This window comes from Lipophrys pholis, assembly GCF_963383615.2.
Source record: "Lipophrys pholis genome assembly, chromosome: 5".
Classification (NCBI taxonomy): Eukaryota; Metazoa; Chordata; class Actinopteri; order Blenniiformes; family Blenniidae; genus Lipophrys; species Lipophrys pholis.
Window position 1 is genome coordinate 32,115,372 of NC_137628.1, and position 26,827 is coordinate 32,142,198.

At 46.5% G+C, this 26,827-nt stretch overlaps 1 protein-coding gene across 1 annotated transcript; it reads left to right on the forward strand.

Moving 5' to 3' along the window:
* The first annotated feature begins 2,994 nt into the window (after nt 1–2,994).
* tmx2b (thioredoxin-related transmembrane protein 2b) lies at nt 2,995–17,550 on the forward strand. The gene is made up of 8 exons (XM_080464001.1): nt 2,995–3,509; nt 8,381–8,441; nt 8,943–9,056; nt 10,310–10,386; nt 10,491–10,597; nt 10,696–10,761; nt 12,399–12,528; nt 15,466–17,550. Exons 1-8 carry the CDS (start codon nt 3,321–3,323, stop codon nt 15,652–15,654), a joined length of 933 nt encoding a protein of 310 aa, XP_080320127.1. The 5' UTR covers nt 2,995–3,320; the 3' UTR covers nt 15,655–17,550.
* Nucleotides 17,551–26,827: the final 9,277 nt, after the last annotated feature.

The window sequence follows — 26,827 nt, forward strand, 5'->3', positions numbered from 1 at the left end:
TTCAATAGACGCGCACCCCAAGGCGTGCTCTGCGCGTCTATTGAAAACAATACGGTTTTTTGTTTTTTTTAAAGACAATCACACCTTTAAGCCCTCGCGGGCCACACAAAATAACGTGGCGGGCCACATTTGGCCCGCGGGCCTTAAGTTTGACACGTGTGTCTTAGTGGATGGGGGTGGTGTACTTGAGTGCATTATATTGAGCTGTGTGCTCCTTTTACTTTTGTCCAACTTCAAGCCATTAACATACATCAACGGGGAGAAGTTATTAGGAACACTTAATTATACATTCCACTCCAGTATGCCACCACCACCCATTACAACCTCAATAACAAACACTACGTCAAACTATAACCTTTGCAATAAAAACTGAAAATGACAAAGCTTTGTTAATGTGGAATCAATGGCAGCGCTGATGTATTTAACTGGATTACATTGGACAAGTGTATCTTCCTGATCAATGCGGGTAAAACCAAAGAGCTGGTGGTGGACTTCCGCAGGCGGAGACCCACTCCCCCCACACCGGTGAACCGGTGAGATAGTGGACTCTTCTAAGTACCTGGGTGTTCACCTGAACAATAAACTGGACTGGTCCAACACCACACAAGCTCTCTACAAGAAGGGCCAGAGCAGACTCCATCTGCTGCGGAGACTCAGGTCCTTTGGACTGCAGGGGGCGCTCCTGAGGACCTTTTATGACTCTGGTGGCATCAGCCATTTTCTATGGAGTGGTCTGCTGGAGCAGCAGCACTCCGGCTGCAGACAGGAACAAACTGAACTAACTGGTGAGGAAGGCCAGCTCTGTCCTGGGCTGCCCCCTGGACCCTGTGGAGGTGGTGGGAGACAGGAGGATGTTGAAGAAGCTTTCATCCCTGATGGAGACCGTCTCCCACCCCCTACATGGTACCGTCACATCACTGGGCAGCTCCTTCAGTGACAGGCTTCTCCACCCGCGGTGTCTGAAGGAGAGACTCCGCCGGTCCTTCCTCCCTGCTGCAGTCAGACTCTTCAACCAAGCCTGCTCCCAGTAGACCACTGCACACCACCACCGGACAATATCCCTCCACTCCAGCTGGACAAGAAGTGGTGCAATAACTATAATAATCTATAAGAACGTATTTACTATGTAAAATACATCCACCCCCATATTCTGTACATGTCCACACTTATAGGCACCGTGTGCATATTCTTCTATTATATTGTATTTTTATCTGCTTTTTTTAGTTTCTGCTATGTGTGCTTCTTTCTCTGTACTATCTTGTTGTACCACTGCACATTTCTCCACAATAAAGGATATCTTATCTTATCTTATCTTAATGAAACGGCCAGTGAGTGTATATGTACTGGAAAAAATATAATAATAAATTATGCGCACTATGGCACTGTGCACTATGTCACATCCTCTCACCGCGAGAAAGATCCTTTGTAAAGGAACCAAGACCGAGATTTTTAAGCAGACCGGAGATCTCGTTTGCTCCGGTTCAGAGTTCGTGGGAGTGTTCCCATCGCCCAAACAAAACCGTTTTTCCCTGAAGAGAACTCCGGTCCAGACCGAACTCGCCCGAACTCACGTCAAACACGTTTCAGGACCGTGAGAGAAAGAACACCCACATACTCAAGGAGAAAGTGCAAAGTCCACACAGAACCACCACTACGACCACCACCACAACAACATCACCCCAACCACCACTACTACCCCACCCACCTCTTACCCTCACAAGCACATCACCCAACTAACAACCACTGCTACCATCACCCCAAGCACCAAATACCACCACAACCCCTACCACCACCACCACCACCACCACCACGACTACTGCCACCACCATCACATCCTCGACCACCACCTTGCCCCCATACCCATGATCCCAGCCCTGCTTCGATTACTTGTTCAGCCAATAACATTACTCAAATTAAAAGTATGAAAATATTGTATTAACAACAACATGGAAAAGTTGGAGACGTCCCTGTTAAAGGCATAGAACTGGAGAGCGCAAGGAGCATTAGAGAACAACAGACACTCGGGTCTTTTATTTGTTAAGTAGAGCCATCTGACACCCTGCGTGTGTTCCTCCAACTCTGTGCAATTGACACTTGGCGTGTGCGCGCGCGCGCGCACGCACACACACACACACACACACACACACACACACACACACACACACACACACACACACACACACACACACACACACACACACACACACACACACACACACACACACCACGGCTTATCCAGCTGCTCTGATTGGAGCAGGGGGAGGCTGATCTCACTTCACGTGAATGACTAAATGCCGTTCATCCACAGCAGAAAACTGATCCCGGACCAGCTGCTGAACCGGAAGTGGAACACTGCTTATGGTACCACTGATATAAAAAACACTGGATCTGCGTGGAGCAGCCTGGGGATCCGGAGCAGGAGGGGGAGCACGAGAGGCCATCTTGGTATTCTCAGTTCCTGATAACATGCTGGATAAGGAGCAGACCATCCTCACTGTACATAAATCACTCCTCTTCTTCTTCCTCCTCCTCCCTTTCCTCTTCCTCCCCTCTCCTCATCCCCTCCTCTTCCTCCTCTATGATTTTCCTGCTGATGTTAGAGGAAGTGATGAGGGCAGTTTCCACTCTGCAGCAGCCAGCAGACCCAGACCGTAACATGACAACAATGGAAGGACTGCTTCTCTTCATCAACACACACACACACACACACACACACACACACACACACACACACACACACACACACACACACACACACACACACACACACACACTTTAGAAATGAACACATCAATCGAAGGTTGTTTTAATCCTAATAAACTGAAATAATTATCGTTTTCCAATCGGCTGCAAACATGTGCTTGTAGGTGACCAATCACCTGCAACTTGTGCTTGTAGCTGACCAATCAGCGGCCGCCGTGCACTTCGTCCTGATTGACCTCCGGCTCTTGGTCCCGCCCATTTAGCTCCAAACACACAGGAAGTCCGCCCTCATTTATTCACAATAAAACTCAAAGTAAAGTATATTTAGTGGAAGAACTTCCTTTAAAGCGCGTATACGAATACCCCTGTTATCGAGCTGTGAATCTGAATCAATTATGTACGTTTGGGAGTACCGTGGGTTCACGTGAATGTTTTCAGCGGGTTTGTGAAGCGGAAGCAGTTCGTGCTACAGTGTGTCCGTGAATCAGCAGCGCAGCCCGGCGCTATTCAGCCGTTCGTCCCAAGCTAACGGCTCCATCTGCGGCCGTCCCGTTGCTCCCTCTCCCGCTCCCGGTCCCGGTTTTACCGCTCCCGGTCCCGGTTCTCCCGCAGGACCGATGGCTCTGTTAACGCCGCTGTTAGCCTTCCTCTACCACCTGCCGCAGGTGTACAAGTGGCTGCTGAAGCCTTACTATGTCGCCTCCCTCTTCATGGCAGTAGCTTTTCTGGCTGTCCGGAAGACCCCCGGCATCTGCGACCACCTGACCACCCAGCGAGAGGACGGGAACTCCTGCGACTTCGACTGGGTCAGTACCGCCCGTCCACCAGCCCGAAAACTCTAAAAAAATAAGCACGTCGGCGAGCTGCTGAGCTGAGCTGGTGTTATGGACCTACTGGTTCCCGTGTTAACTGGTGACCAACTTCCTAAAGCGTCTGCTGCTAGTAACGACGTTACAACACGATGGAAATGTGTGATAAATACATGATATTCGAAATAAACATCTATGTAATAAACACCTGGGGGGTATTCCAGAAAGCGGGTTTTGTGAAAACTCGGAGCATGTCAACCCTGAAATGAGAGAAACTCTTGCGTTTTCCATTCCAAGAGCTGGATTAAGCTGCGGATCAGGCACCGCAGTAACACACTGACTGAACCTGCTCACTGGCAGGTTTAGTAGAGGAAACCCTGAGTTTCTACTGTCTCCTCCCACCTGAATCGCTCCCAGAAATGGATTGTCCGTTATTTCCAAACCCGATCCACATCGAGGCAGAAATAATTTGACATAATTTACGTCGCGAGAGAGTCTTCCGGCCTAGATTAGAAGTTTTTTTTTTTTTGATTATTAATTCCTTTCTGAATCGACCCATGTCTCACATCAGAGCACATTTTATGCACAGCATTAATTTGTTTGTAAAATGGTAGTTTCCTTTATAATATTGGTAAAGCAACAGCGTGTTGAGCAGTGAGAAAGGTTTTCCTTGCACTGAAACAACAGGATTGTTTTGTTTTGGGTTTTGAATTTTTTTTGGGGGGGGGGTGGTTATGTAAATAAGTGTGTGTGGCCACATTTTAAATGACTCACGTCTAATAAACATGTCTAAACACGGTTAATCTTCACTTAGTAAAGTAGGATATTAACAGAGGACAAGTTCAAACAACATTTTGTTCCTGGTTTAAATTACCACTTGAAGTAGCTCCTGAATATTCTTTCATTTTATTTAATAGCCTACGTCAATTTATATACTAAAATTAAAATCAACATAGAAGCTTTTTCATTCTGAAAGATGTTTTTATATTTCATATTTAGCAGCTTCCAAGTCGCCTTTCTCCTGTTGGATTGCACCTCAATGAAATTCAGATTTTACACCTATTTATTATTTCTACCTGTATTGTGTGGTCTTAAGTTAAATGTTGAGTTAATGGAGTGATGCGTTTAAACTTGTGCGTCGACTCTGACAGCAGTTTTCTCCCGGTCGTCTCTCCACTGGGACTTTTACAGCAAAATAACTCCGTTTTGGGTCTGTTGCCATAGTGACCCGTGGTATCGGGGCTCCATGGATGATGGCTTTTTATTGTGGTTCTGCGCTTAACTCAAGGTTCGCATACTGAGAGTTGATTGAACTAATTCAAATCAGCTGTTCTGGAACCGGAAACTCAGAATTTCCCATCTCAGAGTCGGTCGACTTCAGGGAGAGACTCAAGAGGTGTGTGTGTGTGTGTGTGTGTGTGTGTGTGTGTGTGTGTGTGTGTGTGTGTGTGTGTGTGTGTGTGTGTGTGTATCACTCCACTATAATAAAAATATCTTTAAATGCTAAAAGTACCAAAAAGCTGGAATCACAACAAAGTACGACGTCCTCATTCTGATGATGTTTTTAGATTTCATGTTTAGCTGCTTCCAAGTCGCCTTTCTCTTAAATAAAATTCAGATTTTACGCCTATTTATTATTTCTACTCTACTCTATTATTTCTAGGCTATGGTTAAAGAACTCGGGGCTTTGGGCTCCATTGATTATGGTTTTTTCTTGTGGTTGAGTTGATCAAACTAATTCAGATCTGCTGTTTTGGAACCGCAGAACTCAAGAGTTTCCATCTCAGATTCGGTCGAATCAGAGTTCAGGGAGAGACTCACCGTTTGTTGAACCTCCTTTCTGGAATACCCCCCCCCCCCCCCCCCCCCCCCCCCAGTGTTATAAACACCTCATATTCTGAACTGTGGACACTGTGTGCAGCTGTCCACAGACGTTCAGTTAAATTCAGTTGAAGATGCGGGGCGCGGCCCTTTCAGGGGACACAGCAGGACACATCGGGGGTCAGGGGGAGGGTTTTTTTCTAGGCAGGAAGTTTCCGGTTAACCTCTCAGAAGATATCGTGATGAAAAGAAATGATGTGAGGGTCATGCTATGAATAACTATTTAAACTCACAATTTTATGACAGAAAATATTGTTTCTCTGATGGTTTTTTTAAGCAGATTTTATACCTTTTACATATATATATATATATATATTCACTACCCGTCAAAGGTTTGGACATAACCTTCTCATTCAATGTTTTTCCTTTATTTTCAGGACTAGTTATATTGTAGATTCTCTCTGAAGGCACCAAAACTATGAATGAACACATGGAAATATGTGGTACGCAAAAGAAAATGAAATCATTTAAAACATTTATATTCTAACATATATGTTCTTAATGGGTGCAATGTGATCTGGGTGACGGTGCTCAGACTGACACCCCCGTCACCCGGCAACGGATAAGCGGGAGAAGATGGATGGATGGATCTATCTTTAGAAACGAGCCACCCTTTGCTTTGTTGACAGCGCTGCAAACCCTTGGCCTTCATGAGGTCGTCACCTGAAATGGTTCAGTTTACAGCCGAGCCTCGTCAGGGTTCATTTGTGGAATTTCCTGCCTTCCTAATGGGGCTGCGACCATCAGTTGTGCTGCAGAAGCCGGGTGGGTTCACAGCCGACAGCCTATTTGACAACTGTTAGAATTCATATTATGGCAGTGACCACTCAGCTGAGTAAAGAGAAGTGATGGTTCATCGTTACGTTAAGAACTGAAGGTCCCACTGAGCATGGCAGATGAGGTGTGTTGGTGAGGGGTGGGTGGGGGTCTTCGCTGTTGACACTGTTGGGGATTATTTTAAATATTGAAGGCACAGTGAACCAGCATGGCAACCACCACATCCTGCAGCGACATGCCAGCCCATCCGGTTTGTGTTTAGTGACTTATTCAACGGGACAGTGAGACCAAACTCACCTCCAGGCTGTTTGACCAATGAGAGTGATGGAGTGCTGCCAGGTGACCTGGCTCCAGTCACCTGACCTAAACCCAATCCAGGTGGTTTGGGATGAGATGCACTGCAGAGTGAAGGAAAACCAGATGACAACCTCATGAAACTCTTCCAGAGGACAAGAGTTTGTAAAGCAGCGATCAAAGCAAAAAGTGGCTCATTTGAAGAATCTACAGTGTAAAACATGTTTTTACGTCACATAATTCCATGTGTTCATTCATAGTTTCGATGCCTTCAGAGGGAATCTACAATGTAAAAAATAATGAAAACATTTTGAATTAAAGCTGAAAGCAGAGTTGGACCTGTCAGAGTGCAATGGGAAATGTGGGCTGTTACTATTAAATTCTGTATCTCCCACAGCACTCGACTCAAGATTGCACAGATTGCAGCATGTAGAGCAGAGTTACACGTCACTTCCATGGCGAAGCGTTAGATATTCATCAGAGCGCCATGGCCACGCCCTTTGAGTTTCGAGTAAGATTTCTATTTGTTTTCACCGGGAAGGCGTGTTGTATATACCGGCCATTCCAGGCCTCGGGGATTAACCACCGAGGAGGATTGTGTTTCACATGTTTCACATGTTTCACGCAAAATGTCAGACTTCCTGTTGAGTGTAGAGAATCGGTGACATCTTGGTGTGGCTTGGCGTGCTGCTATGGAGGTATTATTGGTGAAAAAGGTTTGTGTACTTGTAAAAGTGAATTTGGAGTTGTGTACCGTGAGTTGTGTACCTGCAGGATTGTTTTCTCTCCACAAATACAACAATACAATTAAACGGTCGCATAGAGCAGGTAGTGCAAATAGATAAATAGTGCAACTCCAGCTACCTCTCTGGGTAAATAATTACCAGTAATAGTAAAAACCTAATAATAAAGCCGCGAGTCCGACATGAATACAACAAAGAATGAAGGTCAAAGGTTAAGTGTGTCTGAGCAGGAGGCCAGGCAGTGAGCAGGAGGCCAGGCAGTGAGCAGGAGGCCAGGCAGTGGGCAGGGGGCCAGGCAGTGAGCAGGAGCCCAGGCAGTGGGCAGGGGGCCAGGCAGTGAGCAGGGGGCCAGGCAGTGAGCAGGAGGCCAGGCAGTGAGCAGGAGGCCCAGGCAGTGAGCAGGGGGCCCAGGCAGTGGGCAGGGGGCCAGGCAGTGAGCAGGAGGCCAGGCAGTGAGCAGGGGGCCAGGCAGTGAGCAGGAGCCCAGGCAGTGGGCAGGGGGCCAGGCAGTGAGCAGGGGGCCAGGCAGTGAGCAGGAGGCCAGGCAGTGAGCAGGAGCCCAGGCAGTGGGCAGGGGGCCAGGCAGTGAGCAAGGGGCCAGGCAGTGAGCAGGAGCCCAGGCAGTGAGCAGGGGGCCAGGCAGTGAGCAGGAGCCCAGGCAGTGAGCAGGGGGCCAGGCAGTGAGCAGGAGGCCAGGCAGTGAGCAGGAGCCCAGGCAGTGAGCAGGGGGCCAGGCAGTGAGCAGGAGCCCAGGCAGTGAGCAGGAGCCCAGGCAGTGAGCAGGAGGCCAGGCAGTGAGCAGGGCGGGTTGAATTTTATGTTGAGACAATTGGGGGTGTTGTCAGCAGCTGCTGAAAGTAACTAAAAAGTTACTTGCAATCTAACTTAGTTACTTTTAAAACAAGTAATCGGTGATGTAACTAAGTTACTTTTAAAGAAGTAACTTAGTGATCAGTAATTGGATTACTTTTTTAAGGTAACTGGCAACGCTGTATATATATCACAAGAAGTTTTCATGTTTATGGTTTGGAACAATCATCAATAATATCTTGTAATGTTACAAAAGTAAAGAGGTCAAGCATTCAATTGAAAACACACACACACACACACACACACACACACACACACACACACACACACACGCACGGTTTTAACTCTGTCCTGTGTTCTCAGAGGGAGGTGGAGGTCCTCATGTTCCTCAGTGCCATCGTCATGATGAAGAACCGCAGAGCCAGTAAGTCTGTGGAGTCCTGTTGTTTTTACTGTGATGCACTTTGTGACTCCATGTCTCTGAAAAGTACTATAGAAATAAAGTGTACTTACTTACTTACTGTGTTGTACTAGCTACCAAACATTACTACTTAATTCCAATCCGAGTTCTGACCTTCCAAGGATGTGGGATTACGTTACTGTTTGTCCACGTTTCCATCTGCCACTCATCATAACGTAAAATGAAAAGAACCTTGGAAGTTACGACTATCTCCTTTAATGTGTGTACATCAGTCATTAGGAGGAAGATGCTCTATAATGTGGAAGTTAGAGGTATGCTAACGCTACATTCTGTGTGTGTGTGTGTGTGTGTGTGTGTGTGTGTGTGTGTGTGTGTGTGTGTGTGTGTGTGTGTGTGTGTGTGTGTGTGTGTGTGTGTGTGTGTGTGTGTGTGTGTGTGTGTGTGTGTGTGTGTGTGTGTGTGTGTGTGTGTGTGTGTGTGTGTGTGTGTGTGTGTGTGTCTCAGTTACGGTGGAGCAGCATGTGGGAAACATCATTCTGTTCAGCAAAGTGGCCAATGTGATCCTCTTCTTCAGACTGGACATAAGGATGGGACTTCTGTACCTCACCCTGTGCATCGGTCAGTCTGACACACACACACACACACACACACACACACACACACACACACACACACACACACACACACACACACACACACACACACACACACACACACACACACACACAGAGGAGTTTGGACTTCTTGTTGACCTTGTTCAGGTTTAAGAGGTCATGCAGGTCTTTCTTCTTGCTTGTTCCCATTTCAAACAACGGAACACATTTCTGCTGTCATTTCTCTCATGTTGGACCTCTAGGTTCTGTACGTGGCTCCAATCCTTGGCAGAACCATGGAACCTGTCAATGAGCATCCACATCTTCTCTCTCTTAATGCTCTGATGTGTTTGAAACGGACACAGACTTTTCTATTTACTAAAACTTACATCCAGGGCTGTTTCAAACACTGCCATGCCCCCCCCCCCCCCGCCTCTCTCTCTCTCTCTCTCTCTCTCTCTCTCTCTCTCTCTCTCTCACACAGTAGAAATTAAATTTGGTTATCTGAAGCCTCCTACCACAATCAGTCTGCAGAGCCCCCTCCCCGAACCAGGATCTATATCCCTCCCCCCATACCCGGGCTAGGGTTTGTATCCCCCCCTCCGCAACCCCGCTCAGGGTGTGAATCCCTACCAATACCCCCTTCCCCTGCCCCCTACCCGAACCAGGGTCCGACTGTCTATCCTCTCCTCTCCTCTCCTCTCCTCCATCCTCTCACCCCACCCGGCCAGCAGGAAGCCTCCACCTCTCAGTCTGGTTTCTGCAGGTTTCTTCCTGTTGGGGGGAGTTCTTCCTTCTCCACTGTTGCTCAGGCTTGCTCATGTGGACCTGTTATGTGTCTCTCTGTTAAAAGCACCTAGAAATTACTGTGTATGTGTATAGAAATAAAGTTCAATTGAATTGATTTTAGATCATCAGCCTGAGAACCAAGGTGGTGTTTCAGCATCTACAGTTTTTAGTGTCGGGCAGCGTACCATTACCATGGTTACCACATTACCATGTGACGGTCTGAGGGTTTATCAGTGATCAGCCGTAGGACTGAGACAGGGACGAAATATTAACTGGCGTTGGACAATTCTACATTTTCCTCTCATTTCAGTGTAAAGACACAATGTTAGAAAACACAACTCTGTGTGTGTGTGTGTGTGTGTGTGTGTGTGTGTGTGTGTGTGTGTGTGTGTGTGTGTGTGTGTGTGTGTGTGTGTGTGTGTGTGTGTGTGTGTGTGTGTGTGTGTGTGTGTGTGTGTGTGTGTGTGTGTGTGTGTGTGTGTGTTTCAGTGTTCCTGATGACCTGTAAGCCTCCTCTCTACATGGGACCAGAATACATCAAATACTTCAGCGACAAAACTATCGATGTGAGTAAAAACTGAAAATGTGTTTCTGTGATGAAGGTCGTGATGATGATGATGATGATGATGATGATGATGACAGTGACGGTGTCTTTGCTCCGATTCTCCAGGACGAGTTGGACAGGGATGGACGTGTGACGTGGATCGTGGAGTTTTTTGCTAACTGGTCTCCGGAGTGTCAGTCTTTTGCCTCAGTCTACGCAGATCTGTCTCTGAAGTAAGACTCTTGCTCCTCCTCCTCCTCCTCCTGCTCCTCCTCCTCACTACTCCTCCTCATCCTCCTCACTACTCCTCCTCTCTGCTCCTCTTCTGCAGGTATAACTGTGCCGGGCTGAAGTTTGGGAAAGTGGACATTGGACGTTATGGAGAAGTTTCTAAGAGGTAGGTTCTATTTATCTCTGTTTCACCTCGGCTCTGCTCAACTGTTCTCTCAGCTGTTCTCACAGCAGCTCCTCTCAGCTGTTCTCTCAGCTGTTCTCACAGCAGCTCCTCTCAGCTGTTCTCTCAGCAGCTCCTCACAGCTGTTCTCACAGCTGTTCTCTCAGCAGCTCCTCACAGCTGTTCTTACAGCTGTTCTCTCGGCTGCTCCTCTCAGCTGTTCTCTCAGCATTATTCTCGGCGGCTCCTCACAGCGGTTCTCACAGCTGTTGTCTCAGCTGTTGTCTCAGCTGTTCTCTCGGCTGCTCCTCTCAGCTTTTATCTCAGCTGCTCATCTCAGCTGTTCTCACCAGTGGCGGTGCCAGATATATTTTTTCACTGGTGCTACAGGGGAGCTCGATCTTTCAGTGACGGTGCAGGAGAATTTAGGGTTCTCTAGTTTAATTTCTACTGTAACGCCGACAATATGCGCACCGAGCACCTAACAGTCATAGACACTGTTTGTACTAAATACAGTAAAAGCTACGATATTTAAAACAATATTATGCGACAGATATTTAGCCAAAGTGATGAAGATGAAAGGTTTACCAGCCTGCCATTTAAACTCATCACTGAATGGAACCGTTAACAGCAGAACGTCACTGATGGAGCCTCAACAACAACAACAACAGTAAACAAAACACACAGCAGGTTTTCATTTGGGCCTCACACACAGTGTTCTCCTGCTGCCAGTCACCAAAACCTCCACTGAAAGAAAGATATTTGGTTCAACGGATATAATGACATATTATTATATTAGCACTCCATAGAGAGAACCAGGAGTTCAGATCTCAAACACCAGAGAGGCAATAATCATCCCTCACCATGAGACGTTGGTTCTTGTGGTTCAGAGTGAAGTCATCAGTGATTTTGTCACTTTTTTTTTTTTTTGCAGAAAGGTGCTCCATGTTTCATTACTATTAGTAAGTTACGCAGTCACCAGGAAAAATGCGCTTGAAATACCTGGAAGTTCTATGTTCAAAGGTTAATGTATGGACTGCAGCGATTGGCTGAATCACGTTACACTGCTCTTTAGTCTTTAAAAAAAATACATGTTCTATTGTTGTATTTATTAATTAACCAGGCAACAAATTATAATCTTCACACATAAAAAGCAGCAGAACCAAGCTCCCCCTGGTGCCGCCTATGGTTCTCTCAGCTGTTCTCTCTGCTGTTGTCTCTGTATTTGTCTCAGCTGCTCCTCACAGCTGTTCTCTCTGCTGTTCTCTCCGCTGCTCCTCACAGCTGTTCTGTCTGCTGCTCCTCTCAGCTGTTCTCTCTGCTGTTGTCTGCATTTGTCTCAGCTGCTCCTCACAGCTGTTCTCTCTGCTGTTCTCTCCGCTGCTCCTCACAGCTGTTCTGTCTGCTGCTCCTCTCAGCTGTTCTGTCTGCTGCTTCTCACAGCTGTTCTGTCTGCTGCTCCTCTCAGCTGTTCTCTCTGCTGTTGTCTGCATTTGTCTCAGCTGCTCCTCACAGCTGTTCTCTCTGCTGTTCTCTCCGCTGCTCCTCACAGCTGTTCTCTCTGCTGCTCCTCTCAGCTGTTCTCTCTGCTGTTGTCTGCATTTGTCTCAGCTGCTCCTCACAACTTGTTCTCTCTACAGGTACAAGGTGTCCGCCTCTCCTCTGTCCAAGCAGATGCCTTCCTTGGTACTGTTCCAGGGGGGGAAGGAGGTGATGCGACGCCCCCAGGTGGACAAAAAGGGCCGAGCGGTGTCCTGGAGCTTCACTGAGGTGAGAGGAGGAGGCCTGGGGCAGGTGGAGGTGTTGCACCTCCTGGTGGGACCACTCTGTTAAGATAGTCACCGCTGTTATCTGGTGAGCAAAGTATCTGAGTAATAGTTGTTTAAAGTACCTGTAACTGAGTACTTTACATTACAGAGTCACCCTGCCTGAAGCTGGTAGTTTATTGTTGTGGGCAGGATTACTATTTCAGCAACACATCATCAGCAGGGTAAAACTAACCTGTCCCACGTCCCTGTAGGGGAGCCAGTGGAGCTGGATGAGAACAGGGGTGATGATCCGGGAGATCGAGTTCTGAATGATTTGCAGTCTGTTAATGAGTTTGGTGAGGAGGACGCTGCAGTGGGAGGTTCCTGCTCATCCAGCAGGTGATGAGGGACGGTTTGGAGGAGATGTCGACCAGCATAGCAGTGAAACATAACCCCATGGTGATTGAGGAATGTGTCCAGGGGAAGGAGGTAAATGTGAGAAGAAGTGGACTCAAGACCGACTCCTGGAGGACACCCAGTGACGCGCCCCAACACCCACACTTGTGGTTCTTTAATTGCATGAATTGTTGGCGGTTAGTGAGGAATAAAGTGAACCAGGACCAGCAGCAGTGATCCCAGTGCCGACCAGGCGGTCCAGGAGTCCTGACTGTTAAGTGTCCACTGTCCTCAAACGGGAAGATTTTTCGTCCGTCTGAGACGAAACATCGAATCACAGGAGAATCGTGAGTAAAAATCCACGATCAAATCGGTCGGGTTGTCAGACAGTCAAAGTATCGGTCGGATTGTGTGTGATATGTGGGGAGTCACAGCGGCAGCTGTTGCAGCGACCTGCAGCCTGAACGAAACAACCTGTTTGGTTTACATGGAGTGTGTTTTGGTTTTTTTTAACTTCATTTTTCATTGAATTTTTTCAGTTTTCACAGTTTCAGTTTCAGTTTCAGGGCAAACAGATATAAATCTATCCACCTTTCATCAACCAATGTCTCTATTATCCGGTGGTGGTGGTGTCCTCCTCTGTCCTCCTCAAATCAGTCCATTTTTCTTCAAATTGGGACTCAGCTAATCTTAGTTTGTGAGTGAGTCTCTCCATTACAAATAATTCCTCCACAGCGCGTAGCCGCTGCTCCTGGGTCGGCGGCTCCACTTTGCACCACAATCTGAGAATCACTTTCTTGCTTGCTGCTCGTAATATCTTAAACAGATATTCATCTCGCGGTCCCTCCTCCCCTGCACACCGGAGGGACTGCGGTGGAAGTGGTCTCGAGCTCCAGGTACCTGGGCGTACACATCACTGACAACCTCACCTGGAGCACCAACAGTTCCTGCCTGATTAGGAAGGCACACCAGCACCTCTACTTCCTCAGGAGGCTGAGTCGCGCCAGACTGGGGAGCTCAGTCCTGACCTCCGTCTACAGATGCGTTGTGGAGAGCGTCCTGTCCTATTGTATCATCGTGTGGCATGGCAGCTGCTTGGCGGCAGAAAATAAGACTTAGGGTGAACAGGAGGGGGCTCAGCACACAGCCCTGGGGGGGGCCGGTGCTGAGAGGCATGGGGGAGGAGGAGACGTCGTGGATCCTCACAGACTGCAGCCTGTCTGTTAGGGAGTCTAGGACCCAGTTGCACAGTGTGGAGCTCAGTCCAAGTATGTTTAACTTCTGGATCAGGGTGTGTGGAATAATTGTATTAAAAGCTGAGGAGTAGTCCACAAAGACCAGGCGAACATAGGAGTCCTTGTTCTCTGAGTGGGTGAGAGTTGTGTGGACCACAGAGGGGATGGCGTCTTCTGTGGATCGGTGTTTCCTAAAAGCATACTGGTGCGGGTCCACAGTGATGTCTATGGAGTCTTTGATGCGGGTCATGACCAGTCTCTCAAAGCATTTCATGACTATTGGGGTGAGGGCTACCGGCAGATAGTCATTCAGACCTGTCACTGTGGACGTTTTGGGGATTGGGATGATCGTGGCGGTCTTCAGGCAGGTGGGGACTGCTGCCTGCTTGAGAGAGGTGTTAAAAATGTCCGTCAGCACCTCAGTGAGCTGGTGTGCACAGTCCTTCAGCACCCCTCCAGGGATGTTGTCGGGTCCAGCAGCTTCGCGGGGGTTAATCCTCTGGAGGGTCTTTCTTACTTCTGCTGGTGTCACACTGGGGGGCTCTTCTCCTGGTGGAGTGGTGAATCTGATGCTGGGGGAGGTGTTGGAGTCCTCGAAGCGGGCGTAGAAGGTGTTGAGTGCGTCGGGCAGAGAGGGGTCCCTGGGGCATTGTGCCCCTCTGATGTTATTGTCTGTGATGCACTTTATTGCCCCTCCGCATTCTCCTTAGATCATTGGATGTGAAGTGTCCTTGGAACCTCTGGGTGTATGCAGCCTTTGCCCTCTTCACTCCCGCGTTCAGCTCTCTCCTCGCCGCTCTGAGTGCCACTCTGTCACAGGACCTGACCGGACCTCTGCATTGAGCCAGGGTTTCTGGTCTGGATAGTGTGTTACAGTCCTGGTGCTGCTGACATCCTCGGTGCACTTATTGATGTAGCCAAGGACAGCTGACGTGTAGTCCTCCAGGTCCACCCCTCCTGAGCAGGCAGCTGCCTCCCTGAAGATCTGTCAGTCTCTACACAGTCCTGTAGTGTGGGGACAGCATCACTGGGCCACACTGTGATGGTCCTCAGTGTTGGTGAGTGGCGTCTGAGGAGAGGACGATAGGCAGGGACCAGCATGATGGAGATGTGGTCGGAGAAGCCCGGGTGGGGGTGGGGGACAGCTCTGTGTGCATCTTTGTTGTTGGTGTAAACACAGTCCAGTGTCCCCCCCCCCCCCGTCAAGTGTGTGTGTTGGTAGAGTCTGCAGACATTCGTCTTGTGCAGTGAGCGGCTGTGACGACTAAAGGTTGTTAAAATCTCAGTGTGGGAACATTTACGTGACGGAACCTTCTGCTCTGTTCCAGGAGAACATCATCCGAGAGTTCAACCTCAACGAGCTCTACCAGAAGTCCAAGAAGCTCGGCAAGAACAAAGGTGACATGCTGAGCCCGTCCCACTTCCCCCCCGTCCCCGAGGAGGACGAGCCAGACCAGCCCGGGGCCGCCGGACACCCGGGGGGGCCGCAGGAGCCCGAATCAAAGAAGGACAAATAGGAGCAGAGAAATGGACAGCTGGAGGTCTTAGCTCAGACAACTCGGCCACCTCGTCTGTACGGTTCCTTTAAAGCAGGGGTTCTCAATTCCGGGCCTCGAGGGCCGGTGTCCTGCACGTTCCAGCTCTCCCAGCTTCAGCTCACCTCGATCTGATGCTGATCATCGTCTAGCTTGTAAAAAAGCCAAGTAACGAGCCCCTTATTGGATTCAGGTGTGTCGCAACAGGGAGAAACATAAAACATGCAGGACACCGGCCCTCAAGGCCCGGAATGGAGAACCCCTGCTTTAAAGTCTTTAGTTAACCCCCTCAAAGTCCTCCAATGCCTCCGACCCCCTCAAAGTCCCCCAACGTCCGAGAACTTAGACTCACACTGAAGGAGCAGCAAACACTCAAGGGACTGATGGGGCTTTTCCACCAAAAAGAACCAGGAGCCAGTTCAGGTGCCAGGGCCAGTTCTTAAATGAGCACCGCCAAAGAACCGGTGGTTTTTTTCATTGCCAATGGAGCCGAGTGAGAACCTCCAAAACGTTGTGCGTCACTGAGTCACACAGTAGCGCCAGCAGCGCTCAGACACACACGAGGAGACGGACTGTCTTCATCGGTTTGGTCCTTCTTACGTGTTATTATTTATTTTCCTCTATAACCATCCGGGGCTCCGTCTTTGCTGTAGTTTTCAGAATGCCAGTTAAGAATCTGTTAGGCAGCGATAACTCCGCCCCCAGCTGATGACGTGTCAGGCCCCGGTCTGGCCCAGTAACGATGTGGGCCGGCTCAGCACCCGTTCAGCCCCTGATAGCCCCGGGGCTTTGGTGGAGCCTGGAGAACTGGTGCTGAATCCAGCCCTGACCCCAAACTAGCACCTGGTTCTTTTCTGGTGGAAAAGCCCCATGTGAGACATGTCTGCAGAACACACACACACACACACACACACACACACACACACACACACACACACACACACACACACACACACACACACACCCCCCCCTTCGTTCCATCACTTCCTGTCTGTACACGCTGTGTTTGCACTCCTGTGGCCTCATTCCACTTTATTTTCATTCCATGTTTTGATTCTAAAACAAGAGATTTTCTTGTTTTGATGGTTTCTGCACAGTTTTCCTCCTGATTCTCATTTGATGTTCATTTTTGTTTTTTTATTAATTAATTTTTACACTCACACTGTTAATCAAACTAAATCCAGTCAGTGTTATTTTCATGTATAAAGGGACACAGGAGCAGTACTCGAGTATACTCCCTGTGGTAGTGCTCCCGTCCTGTAGCAGTACTCGGGTATACTCCCTGCTGCAGTACTCTAGTCTCGCAGCAGTACTCGAGGAAACTTTTCAATCTGCTGCAGTTTGTGGGAGCAGAACATCTGGGTTCCCACCAGAGCAGCTGGGATTATGGAGCTGTTGTAATTTAGCTTTAGTGAATGTAAGCAGATGTTTCTGTTACGTCCTGGACCCTGACTGCTCATCGAGGGACTCCACCAGTCTGCAGAGCCGGGGGGGGGACTGAACCAGGTACCTGGACCAGTGTGACTACGTCCTGCGTTCTGATTGGCTGAGGCCACTTGTGGTCTGATGAGTCAGTGATACATGTGAGAGTGTGCGAGTCCAGAGTTCCTCTCACTTTAAGTAAAACATGTTTTTATTCATGGTCTTGTTTTCCAGTGGAATCGATCTGTTGCTCATTTTAAGAAAGTGTTTCTAACATAAAAGTAGGAAACTGTTTTTACACTGTGATGTTTTTTCTTTCTCATTCCTTTTCTTGTTGATTAACATTTTTTAAGTGACGTGTTTGTGTTTGTGTTTGTGCCATGTTACATTTCATTCCTGCTGCAGAGTGAAGGAGCTGCTGAGAACTGCAACGCAATAAACTGACGTTACTGTAAAGACACTGCAGTCTGCTTCACTGTCTCACACACACACACACACACACACACACACACACACACACACACACACACACACACACACACACACACACACACACACACACACACACACACACACACAGAGGCAAAGGCCAATATGACTATTTGACTTTTAGATTTCACATCAAAATCATTGTGTGTGTGTGTGTGGGGGGGGGGGGTTGCAAAATTCTGGGAAGTTTTCAAAGTTTGGAAACATTCCATGGGAATTAACAGGAATTTATGGGAATAAAACATACATTTTAAAAATTGAAGGTTGTCCCTCAACAGGGAACTTAAATATTGTTGGAGAAAATATATTGTAACATAATCTTGGCTAAAACAACCAGATTTAATACAAGTACACTCCTCCATCAGATGCACACTGCACTGCTTACTGCAGGCTATTGAGGCCACGCCCCCTGCAGGGCGATTGAGGCCACGCCCCCTGCAGGGCGATTGAGGCCACGCCCCCTGCAGAGCGATTGAGGCCACGCCCTCTGCATGCACATACTGTTTAACTTGCAAAAATGAAATAGAAATGCAATGATACAGTAGCTGGCTCGCTGGTAAGTGAAAGTTTTAATGGGACTTTTTTTGGGGGGGTGGGGGGGCATTTTACTTTTTGATTGGGTGGGGGAGTTCATGTTCATGTTTTTGTTGTTCATTAAAATAATCGATTGTTCATTATTGAAGAATTAAAACTAAAGTTCTACTCAAATAAATCAGTTGAAATGTCATGTTTCTTAATTGTATTATTTTACATGGATGTTTGCTTATGACAAAAACACAAATATTTACATTTATGTTTGTATATGATACAGTTTGTTTAAATTACCTCATATTTCCAGTTAATTCCCATAGATTCCCTTAATTCCTAGAGAAAGTTTCCAATTTGGAATATTTCCAAAATTCGTGGTGGGTGTGGGTGAAATCTGTGGTCCGGTGGGAGGAGTCTGTTGATAGGGTCTGAGGCATGGATATAAAACACTAAATGCCTCAGGGCGCTGCCTGTGGCGTGCCTCACCCTCCGTCACTTTGGGGCAGTCTCCCGCTTGTACTAAACATAAAGATCCCAGCCTAGAAAATACACACAAATACTTTATTGCTCGCTTGCTAGTCCACGTATCAACACATCCATCTTCTCCCTCTTATCCGTTTCCGGGTGGTGGCGGTGTCAGTCTGAGCACCGTCACCCTGATCACACTGCACCATTAAGAACCTTCCTGCAGGTGGAGAGCCCACAGGAAGGTGGAGAGCCCACAGGAAGGTGGAGAGCCCACAGGAAGGTGGCGCCCGGCGTGGGACATGAACCCTCTACCTTGAGACTGAGAGTCTCATGCTCTACCGACTGAGCTAAAGCTGGGGAAGATTAATCTGTTTGGGAGGGGGATAAAGGGGGGAAGAGGAAAAAGAAGAGAAAGAGAGATGTTCTTTAGACTTTGCTTCATTTCTGTTTGACTTGCACCCAATTTATTACTTAAACTTCAATAACTTAGGCAGAAGCGGTGATTTCCTGGCAGCATGGAGGGAAGATGCTGCTGCAATTGCCGTCGGTTCGAGCCCAGCTGGTGCCATGAATGTTCTAACGGAATTTCTAAGCAGCTGTTGATAACGTTTGAGATACAACTAACCGTGCCATAAAAATATGAGTAGCCTATGGTAAATGTATTGCTGACTCGTCAGATTTACAAAAACATCTTTCATTTATGTGATATTTACAAAGCTGTATAAGCAATTGTTTTGTTGTTTGTTGTTTATTCTTTTCTATTTGTATTGATTATCTTCCAAATAACAAGGTCAATTAAATCAATTATGAAATGGTTTTAAATGCATGTTCCTCATGTCATTTTAGCGAGTTTGACCTTCCTTATACAGAAATACACAAATCATCTGGACTTCAGAGGCACTGTTTATGGGTGGTGTCAGTCTGAGCACCGTCACCCAGATCACATTGTGAGGAAGAGGGCCAGCAGGTGCAATTCTTACTGGTACACTAACTTGTGGAAGCTGGGGGGCCCGAAATATGAAGGGGCTGGTGGAAAGGCTGGGAGTGAACACCACAGGTACAGGGGCAAAGGTGGGTAGTGGTGGTGGGGGTAGTGGTGGGGGTGGGGGTGGAAAGATCTGCCTCTGAGCAGACATCCTTGGCCGAACCGTTGGTGGTACATTCAGGGACGGTGATGTACAGGATCTTCTTTTAAGTACAGCCTGCCCTGCTGGGCTTTCAGGCAAGTTGTAGAAGAGCTGGGCACCAGTATGTGCTGGTGCAGCAGCTTTACAGCTTTACAGATTTATGTAGATGGCTATGGGTGTGTGGGTGCAGAAGCGAGCTTCAGGTTAGCAGGCACGGGGACGCTGCGCGTCTGGAGGGGGAACGAAGTTGGCTTGCAGCTGTGTGGGTCCCGTTGAAAAGAGGAACAAAAGTAGGTTTCCACGGCTTCTCCAGCTCGTCCTGCCAGTTGGAAGTGTTCCGGCCCAGTCCGTGTGTGTCAACACGCAGCCCTTTGTGTCCCCATATGAAGTTCTGCGTCTGGATCAACGCCAGTCCGTCTTGGAGACGGTTGAATTTTCGCGTGTTGGACTTTTATAGTTGTGCCTCATGGTCCGACCCCTGCTGAGCTCCGGTGGAGGGGTGGGTGGGGGGATATATATATATATATATATACCTACCTATATATATATATATATATATATACCTACCTACCTACCTACCTACCTACCTACCTACCTACCTACCTACCTACCTACCTACCTACATACATACTCATAGACTCTTATACATACATATCCATACACATACATATAAAGCAGTTCCATAAAGCAACATAATTATTCTGCACTACACAGTATTTATTCTGTTCTGTCTGCAATAGACATGCACAAATAAAGAAACTATTAAAATGTACTGTTGGCCATGACTCTTTTTGAAACTGTCTCAGGGACGTTTCCACCCGTTTTCCAAAATGAGTACTATAGGAGATATGAGTACTTATAAATGTAAAAGTCATGTGTATGACGGCTGAACTGTGATTGGTTAAAAGCTTTAAAATGGAAATACGCGTCTGGAAGCAGCGCAGCCGGGGGAGAAGCTGTCAGAGGAAGTTGAGGAGTTCACGTTCCATCCTGCAGCGTAAAATAAGAGTCGCTCACGCTGCTGCGTCAACCAATCAGACGTTGAGTTGGCGACTCAGGGCCTGCTAGCAGGTAACCTCAGCGCTTTCCCGCCGTCTGACTGGATCGTCAGTTTACTCTCCAGCGCTCGCTGACTCCATCGGTAACTAAGAAAAATATAGTTGTGTTGATTTAATAGCGGTTTGGTCAGCCGACCATGGCTGGTGGAGATAAAGAGATTTGGTTGCAGATTTATTGTGAAAAACATTTTCAAGAGGTCATTGAACTCCAAGTGCAACGAGGTCCAATTTACCCTCACTACAACTTCCATGGAGGAGTTTGGATTATCTGATTTGCCATCATAATATTTTCAAGACCATGAAAAGCTGACGTTGGTCACCCTCCTCCACCCCCACAAGTTTTTATGCAGCTGCAGCAGAAGGAGAGTTGTTTTCTTCTTTTTTTTTTTAAATTTCATCCGTAAAGGTATTTATCTATCTGTGATGCAACGGCTCGTTATTCTGTATTTCTGCATGATAACTGGATTTTTGTGGCCATAAAATAGTTGTTGAGGGGTGGATTGACTGAGACCAGCACTAGTGAACGCCTCGCTCTGAAACGTACTTCCTGCCACTGCCTTTGTTTTCCTCTGGGAGAACTTCATTTCACTCAGGTTGGATCCAACAACGTTGGTCTTGGTGGGAGGAAAAGTCGTCCTCAGAGCCTCAGAGCCTCAGAGCCTCAGAGCCTCAGAGCCTCAGAGCACTCCTTCTTTTGCACAAACGTAAAAACCATCACTGCTTTAAGAGAATCCAAACTGTAAACACAGATTGTACACACGATGCTATGATGCTTCTGTCCTGTACTGTGATGTTAAACTTCACCCCCGCCCCCCCAAGCAGTGATGCCGATAACGCGTTACTCTAATATGACTTTTTTTGGTAATGAGTAATCTTACACGTTACTAGTTCCAAACCGGTAATCAGATTCAAGTTACCAATCAAAGTCACTGTCCGCGGGTCGGTGGCGTTGACTCAGGGGAAGTTTGCCGACTCAGCGGCGTTGCAGAATTTGCGGATGTTGTTTTCCCGTCTGTCTGAGTCGGAGCAGTGAGATCTGGTCCAATTAGTCCGGAAAATAAGTTTTTCCTCCCTGTAGAAGGTAATCCCACGCAGTCCATTGTCCTGATTTTGTCTGTTTGTACAACCAAAAGCAGAACAGTGATGCAGTATCGTTGCTGCAGTCCTGACAAATGCCCCTCCCAAGATGGCGGACGCACTGACGTATGTTCCTGCCAGTCGGTGAGGCGTCTAGTGTTTATGTCTATGGTCTAGTGTATATGTCTATGTCTAGTGTTTATGTCTATGGTCTAGTGTTTATGTCTATGGTCTAGTGTTAATGTCTATGGTCTAGTGTTTATGTCTATGGTCTAGTGTTTATGTCTATGGTCTAGTGTTAATGTCTATGGTCTAGTGTTTATGTCTATGGTCTAGTGTTTATGTTTATGTTCTAGTGTTTATGTCTATGGTCTAGTGTATATGTCTATGGTCTAGTGTATATGTCTATGTCTAGTGTTTATGTTTATGTTCTAGTGTTTATGTCTATGGTCTGGTGTATATGTCTATGTCTAGTGTTTATGTCTATGGTCTAGTGTATATGTCTATGGTCTAGTGTATATGTCTATGTCTAGTGTTTATGTCTATGGTCTAGTGTATATGTTTATGTTCTAGTGTTTATGTCTATGGTCTAGTGTATATGTCTATGTCTAGTGTTTATGTCTATGGTCTAGTGTTTATGTCTATGGTCTAGTGTATATGTCTATGGTCTAGTGTTTATGTCTATGTCTAGTGTTTATGTCTATGGTCTAGTGTTAATGTCTATGGTCTAGTGTATATGTCTATGTCTAGTGTTTATGTCTATGGTCTAGTGTATATGTTTATGTTCTAGTGTTTATGTCTATGGTCTAGTGTATATGTCTATGTCTAGTGTTTATGTCTATGGTCTAGTGTTTATGTCTATGGTCTAGTGTATATGTTTATGTTCTAGTGTTTATGTCTATGTCTAGTGTTTATGTCTATGGTCTAGTGTTAATGTCTATGGTCTAGTGTTTATGTCTATGGTCTAGTGTTTATGTTTATGTTCTAGTGTTTATGTCTATGGTCTAGTGTATATGTCTATGTCTAGTGTTTATGTCTATGGTCTAGTGTATATGTTTATGTTCTAGTGTTTATGTCTATGGTCTAGTGTATATGTCTATGTCTAGTGTTTATGTCTATGGTCTAGTGTTTATGTCTATGGTCTAGTGTATATGTTTATGTTCTAGTGTTTATGTCTATGTCTAGTGTTTATGTCTATGGTCTAGTGTATATGTCTATGTCTAGTGTTTATGTCTATGTCTAGTGTTTATGTCTATGGTCTAGTGTATATGTCTATGTCTAGTGTTTATGTCTATGTCTAGTGTTTATGTCTATGGTCTAGTGTATATGTCTATGTCTAGTGTTTATGTCTATGTCTAGTGTATATGTCTATGTCTAGTGTTTATGTCTATGTTCTAGTGTATATGTCTATGCCTACACCGACGGAGAGATAAATTTCTCAGGTGAACTTGCGCTCGATCTGTCATTGGTTGCCGGGTCACAACCATATACATATACGTACATATACATAGACATAGACATAGACATATATGTCTATGTCTATGGTCAAAACCCAACCATTTTCCATGCGATTGGACGGGGAAGAATATCGCGGACATCTTGCATATTAATTGTCCTCCGAAGCTGAAGAGTAAAAGAACCAAAAAAACCCAATTGGCTGAGAAATGATGTGACGCAGAGATTTGAGAGGAAAAGCAGCCGGGCTGCTCCCAGGCAGCGCCGGCCAGGGTGTCGTATCAACACAAGTAATACCTCATTTTAAAGCTGAGGAAAAGCTCTATACCCTGGAAACCTCATGGAGGAATTATTGGGAGGGGGAGAAAGCAAGCAAACAAGCAGTATGTCTGCCTGAACTGATTTCCCTGCTATTTGACATGTACAGTATTTACAGTGAATGTATGTAGTTCTTCGTAATAAATGACATTGTAATTTCTTGACACAGGCTGTGTTGCAAGTATCTCGATGTAACAAAAGTAACTTATGTAATATTGGTAATTTTTTATTTAACTAAGACCAGACATAATTGATATTTAGCTTCTCTGACTTTCTCAAGGCACTTTTTGTGGGGTCGTTTGGTCGGGAAAAATAAAAAAAGATATGATTGGAATAGGTTTCCTTGAAGTCCGAATTTGATTTAATTGTGTGTGTGTGTGTGTGTGTGTGTGTGTGTGTGTGTGTGTGTGTTTGGGGGGGGGGGGGGGGGGGGGGGGGGGGGGGGGGGGTTGCCATGGACACCCATCCTTTGTTTACGGGTGCCGTTGAGGCGTCCTTTGACACTTACCGGCTGAATTAATTAAAATTAAAATTGTTTGTTCCCAGCTTTATTAGTCTTTATTACACTTTTCCCCTTCACAATAATTGTGTCCATGGGATGGAGCTTTTCCTCAGCTTTAAAATGAGGTATTATTTGTGTTCATACGTGGACTATGAAGCGAGCTACGAATGTATTTTGTGGATTTTCTAGCCTGGGATCTATGTCTAGTACAAGCGGGAGACCTCCCCAAGATGGCGGCGCTGCAGACACGTCGCGTCAACAGGCGCTGATAGGCTGTGCAGCGTCCAGGTTTTATATCTATAGAATGGGGGGTAGGAGAAAGCCTGCTGGGCCCTCCAGCGTTCAGAAGAATGACCGGACCCTGTGATACTCCGCAGCAGTTTGTGTAAAAAGTTCAAGCTCAAACTGAAAATCACCTTTAAACAATGAAAATTCATTTCAATTTTATTTATGTGGCGTCAAATCCAACAGTCATTTCAGAGCACAAACAGAGTTTCCCTCCCCGCCACCTTAAGCCTCAGGGAGGCGTCCCTCTTGTCCAGTGGGACAAAGTCCAACTGTGTGGCTGCCAGCCGAGGGCTCGTGGTCCACGAGGAGCCTGGCTCCCCGCAGCGAGCATTGGACCAGCCCCTCATGTTGGACTTGGTGGGCCCACGTCGCCCTCCCACATGGCTGTGCTTGACCAGGACTCGTGTGCTCCCCGATAACCAGCCACTCCATGATGAACACCACCTGCGGGTTTGGCTCCGGGCGTAGAACCCGGTGATACCGGTCCAGGGAGGGAACGCAGTACTGGATGTCCTGAACAGGGGTGAGACCCCTCAGCCCAGACCTGTCCAGCGGCCCAACCAGGAGCAGAACCGCCGGATAACATACTGTAGCTTTAAGGTCACTAGACCACCCAGACCCCCCTCTCTCCAAGGCCGCAGTCCAGGACGGGATTAACAGACCAACAGTTACCCCCACCCCCACCCCCCACCCCCGAAAACCAGTTGACTCTTAAAGGGGACATATCATGCTAAATCCACTTTTTTAGCCCTTAAATGCATTTTGTTGTATATTTAGAGTGTTTAGAAGTACAGAAAAGTTCAAAGTAGTCTCTTCAGGTGCTCCGTTGATATCTTTATATTCTGTTTTGGTCATATTTTGCGATCGGTTTCGATTTTTCTATTCTCTATTACGTTTTTTGAACAATGACGTCACAGTATTCTCAGCGGAACTGCCAAATTAGGACATCGACGTTTCGAGCAATCCGCCATTTTTGTTTCTCGCTGCGATTTTGTAGTCCAACCGAAGTTACGAGAGGATAAGTGGAAATGTTCGGTTGTTGGATGTAGTAACCCACAAGCTTCGTTACACCGTCTCCCAGTATCAGAACCTTTTCGAAGTGCCTGGTTGAGTTTTATTTTTCACAGAAATGTACCCACATCTGTGGGTAAGGTCATTTTTGTGTGCGCGAAGCACTTTAAGGACGACTGCTTCAGCAACCTCCGCCAGTATAAAGAAGGATTTGCCGAAAGACTTGGTCTGATTGAGCGGTCAGTTCCTTCTATCTATGGAGACGACGAACAGAGCACTTCGGTAAGCTGTATATAACGCTAAAAAGTGTGATGATAAGACGTCCCTGTCATTGTTTTGTTAGCATTAGCAGTTGCACCGTCTTCATATGTTAGCGCTGTGTGCTCGTTTTAGATTAGAATGTAACTTCTGTGTTAAATAGTCGTTGTAATACAGGCAGTATTGTAGTAGTGGGCATGGATGGAGAAGTTAGTGTAAATATAGTAACACACCATTGCGTTACATCCATATGAAGACGTTGTTCTGAAGGTGCATCATCGTCATTTTCATCTCGCTCCGCCGGGTCCGACTCTGGCTCCAACATGTATGGCTGGATGGACAAATCTTCTGTTGTTGACATTTTGTAAATAATGTGTGAATATAAAGTTTCTGCGCCGCTAGATAATTGTATCTGTTCTATCAAACTACAAAGATGGCCGAACAGGGTGACGTTGAACCGAGTGTGACCTCTGCAACCTGGAGAGGAGGCGGGGTATGAAGTGTCTCATTTGCATTTGAAGAGACCGCCCCAAAACGAGTTGCTCTCAGAAGCGCATCAGAAAAGGGGTTGAAAAGGGGCCTGTGGAGCTCTAATAATGAGGAATTCAGACCCAAGCATTGCAGTTTCGCGTTGTATAGACCACAACTGTATGATTTATATGTAAAAAGGAAGGATTTAAAAGCATGATATGTCTCCTTAAATTCATTCATGTTAATGAACATGGCAAAAGAAAATAATATATTTTCCACACAGATAGAATATAAAAATTCAACATTAATGATTAGAGCAGACCTTAATTTAATAAATAAATAAATAAATAAATAAAATTAAGCCTAATCATAAAACTAAATTAATATGTAATAAGTTGATTTGAACGGGGATTTCATGCATACAGGCTGAAAATATTTAAATTGTGAGAAAAACAATGAAGCAGTTGAGTTTTTAAAAAGATAAATAAGTGACTGAATGTTTGAATGGAGCAGAATGAAAAACATTCCTCATGGCAAAAACGTTTCCTTACTTTTCAAGATGACGTTTAAAGGGTTAAAAACAAGAATCATTGAGTGTTGCAGGATCCGGAACACGTGGAACCAGAAGCCGTGGTTTGGGGCGTTCAGGGCGATGGAGTAGGAAAGAGGCGGAGCCACAAAGG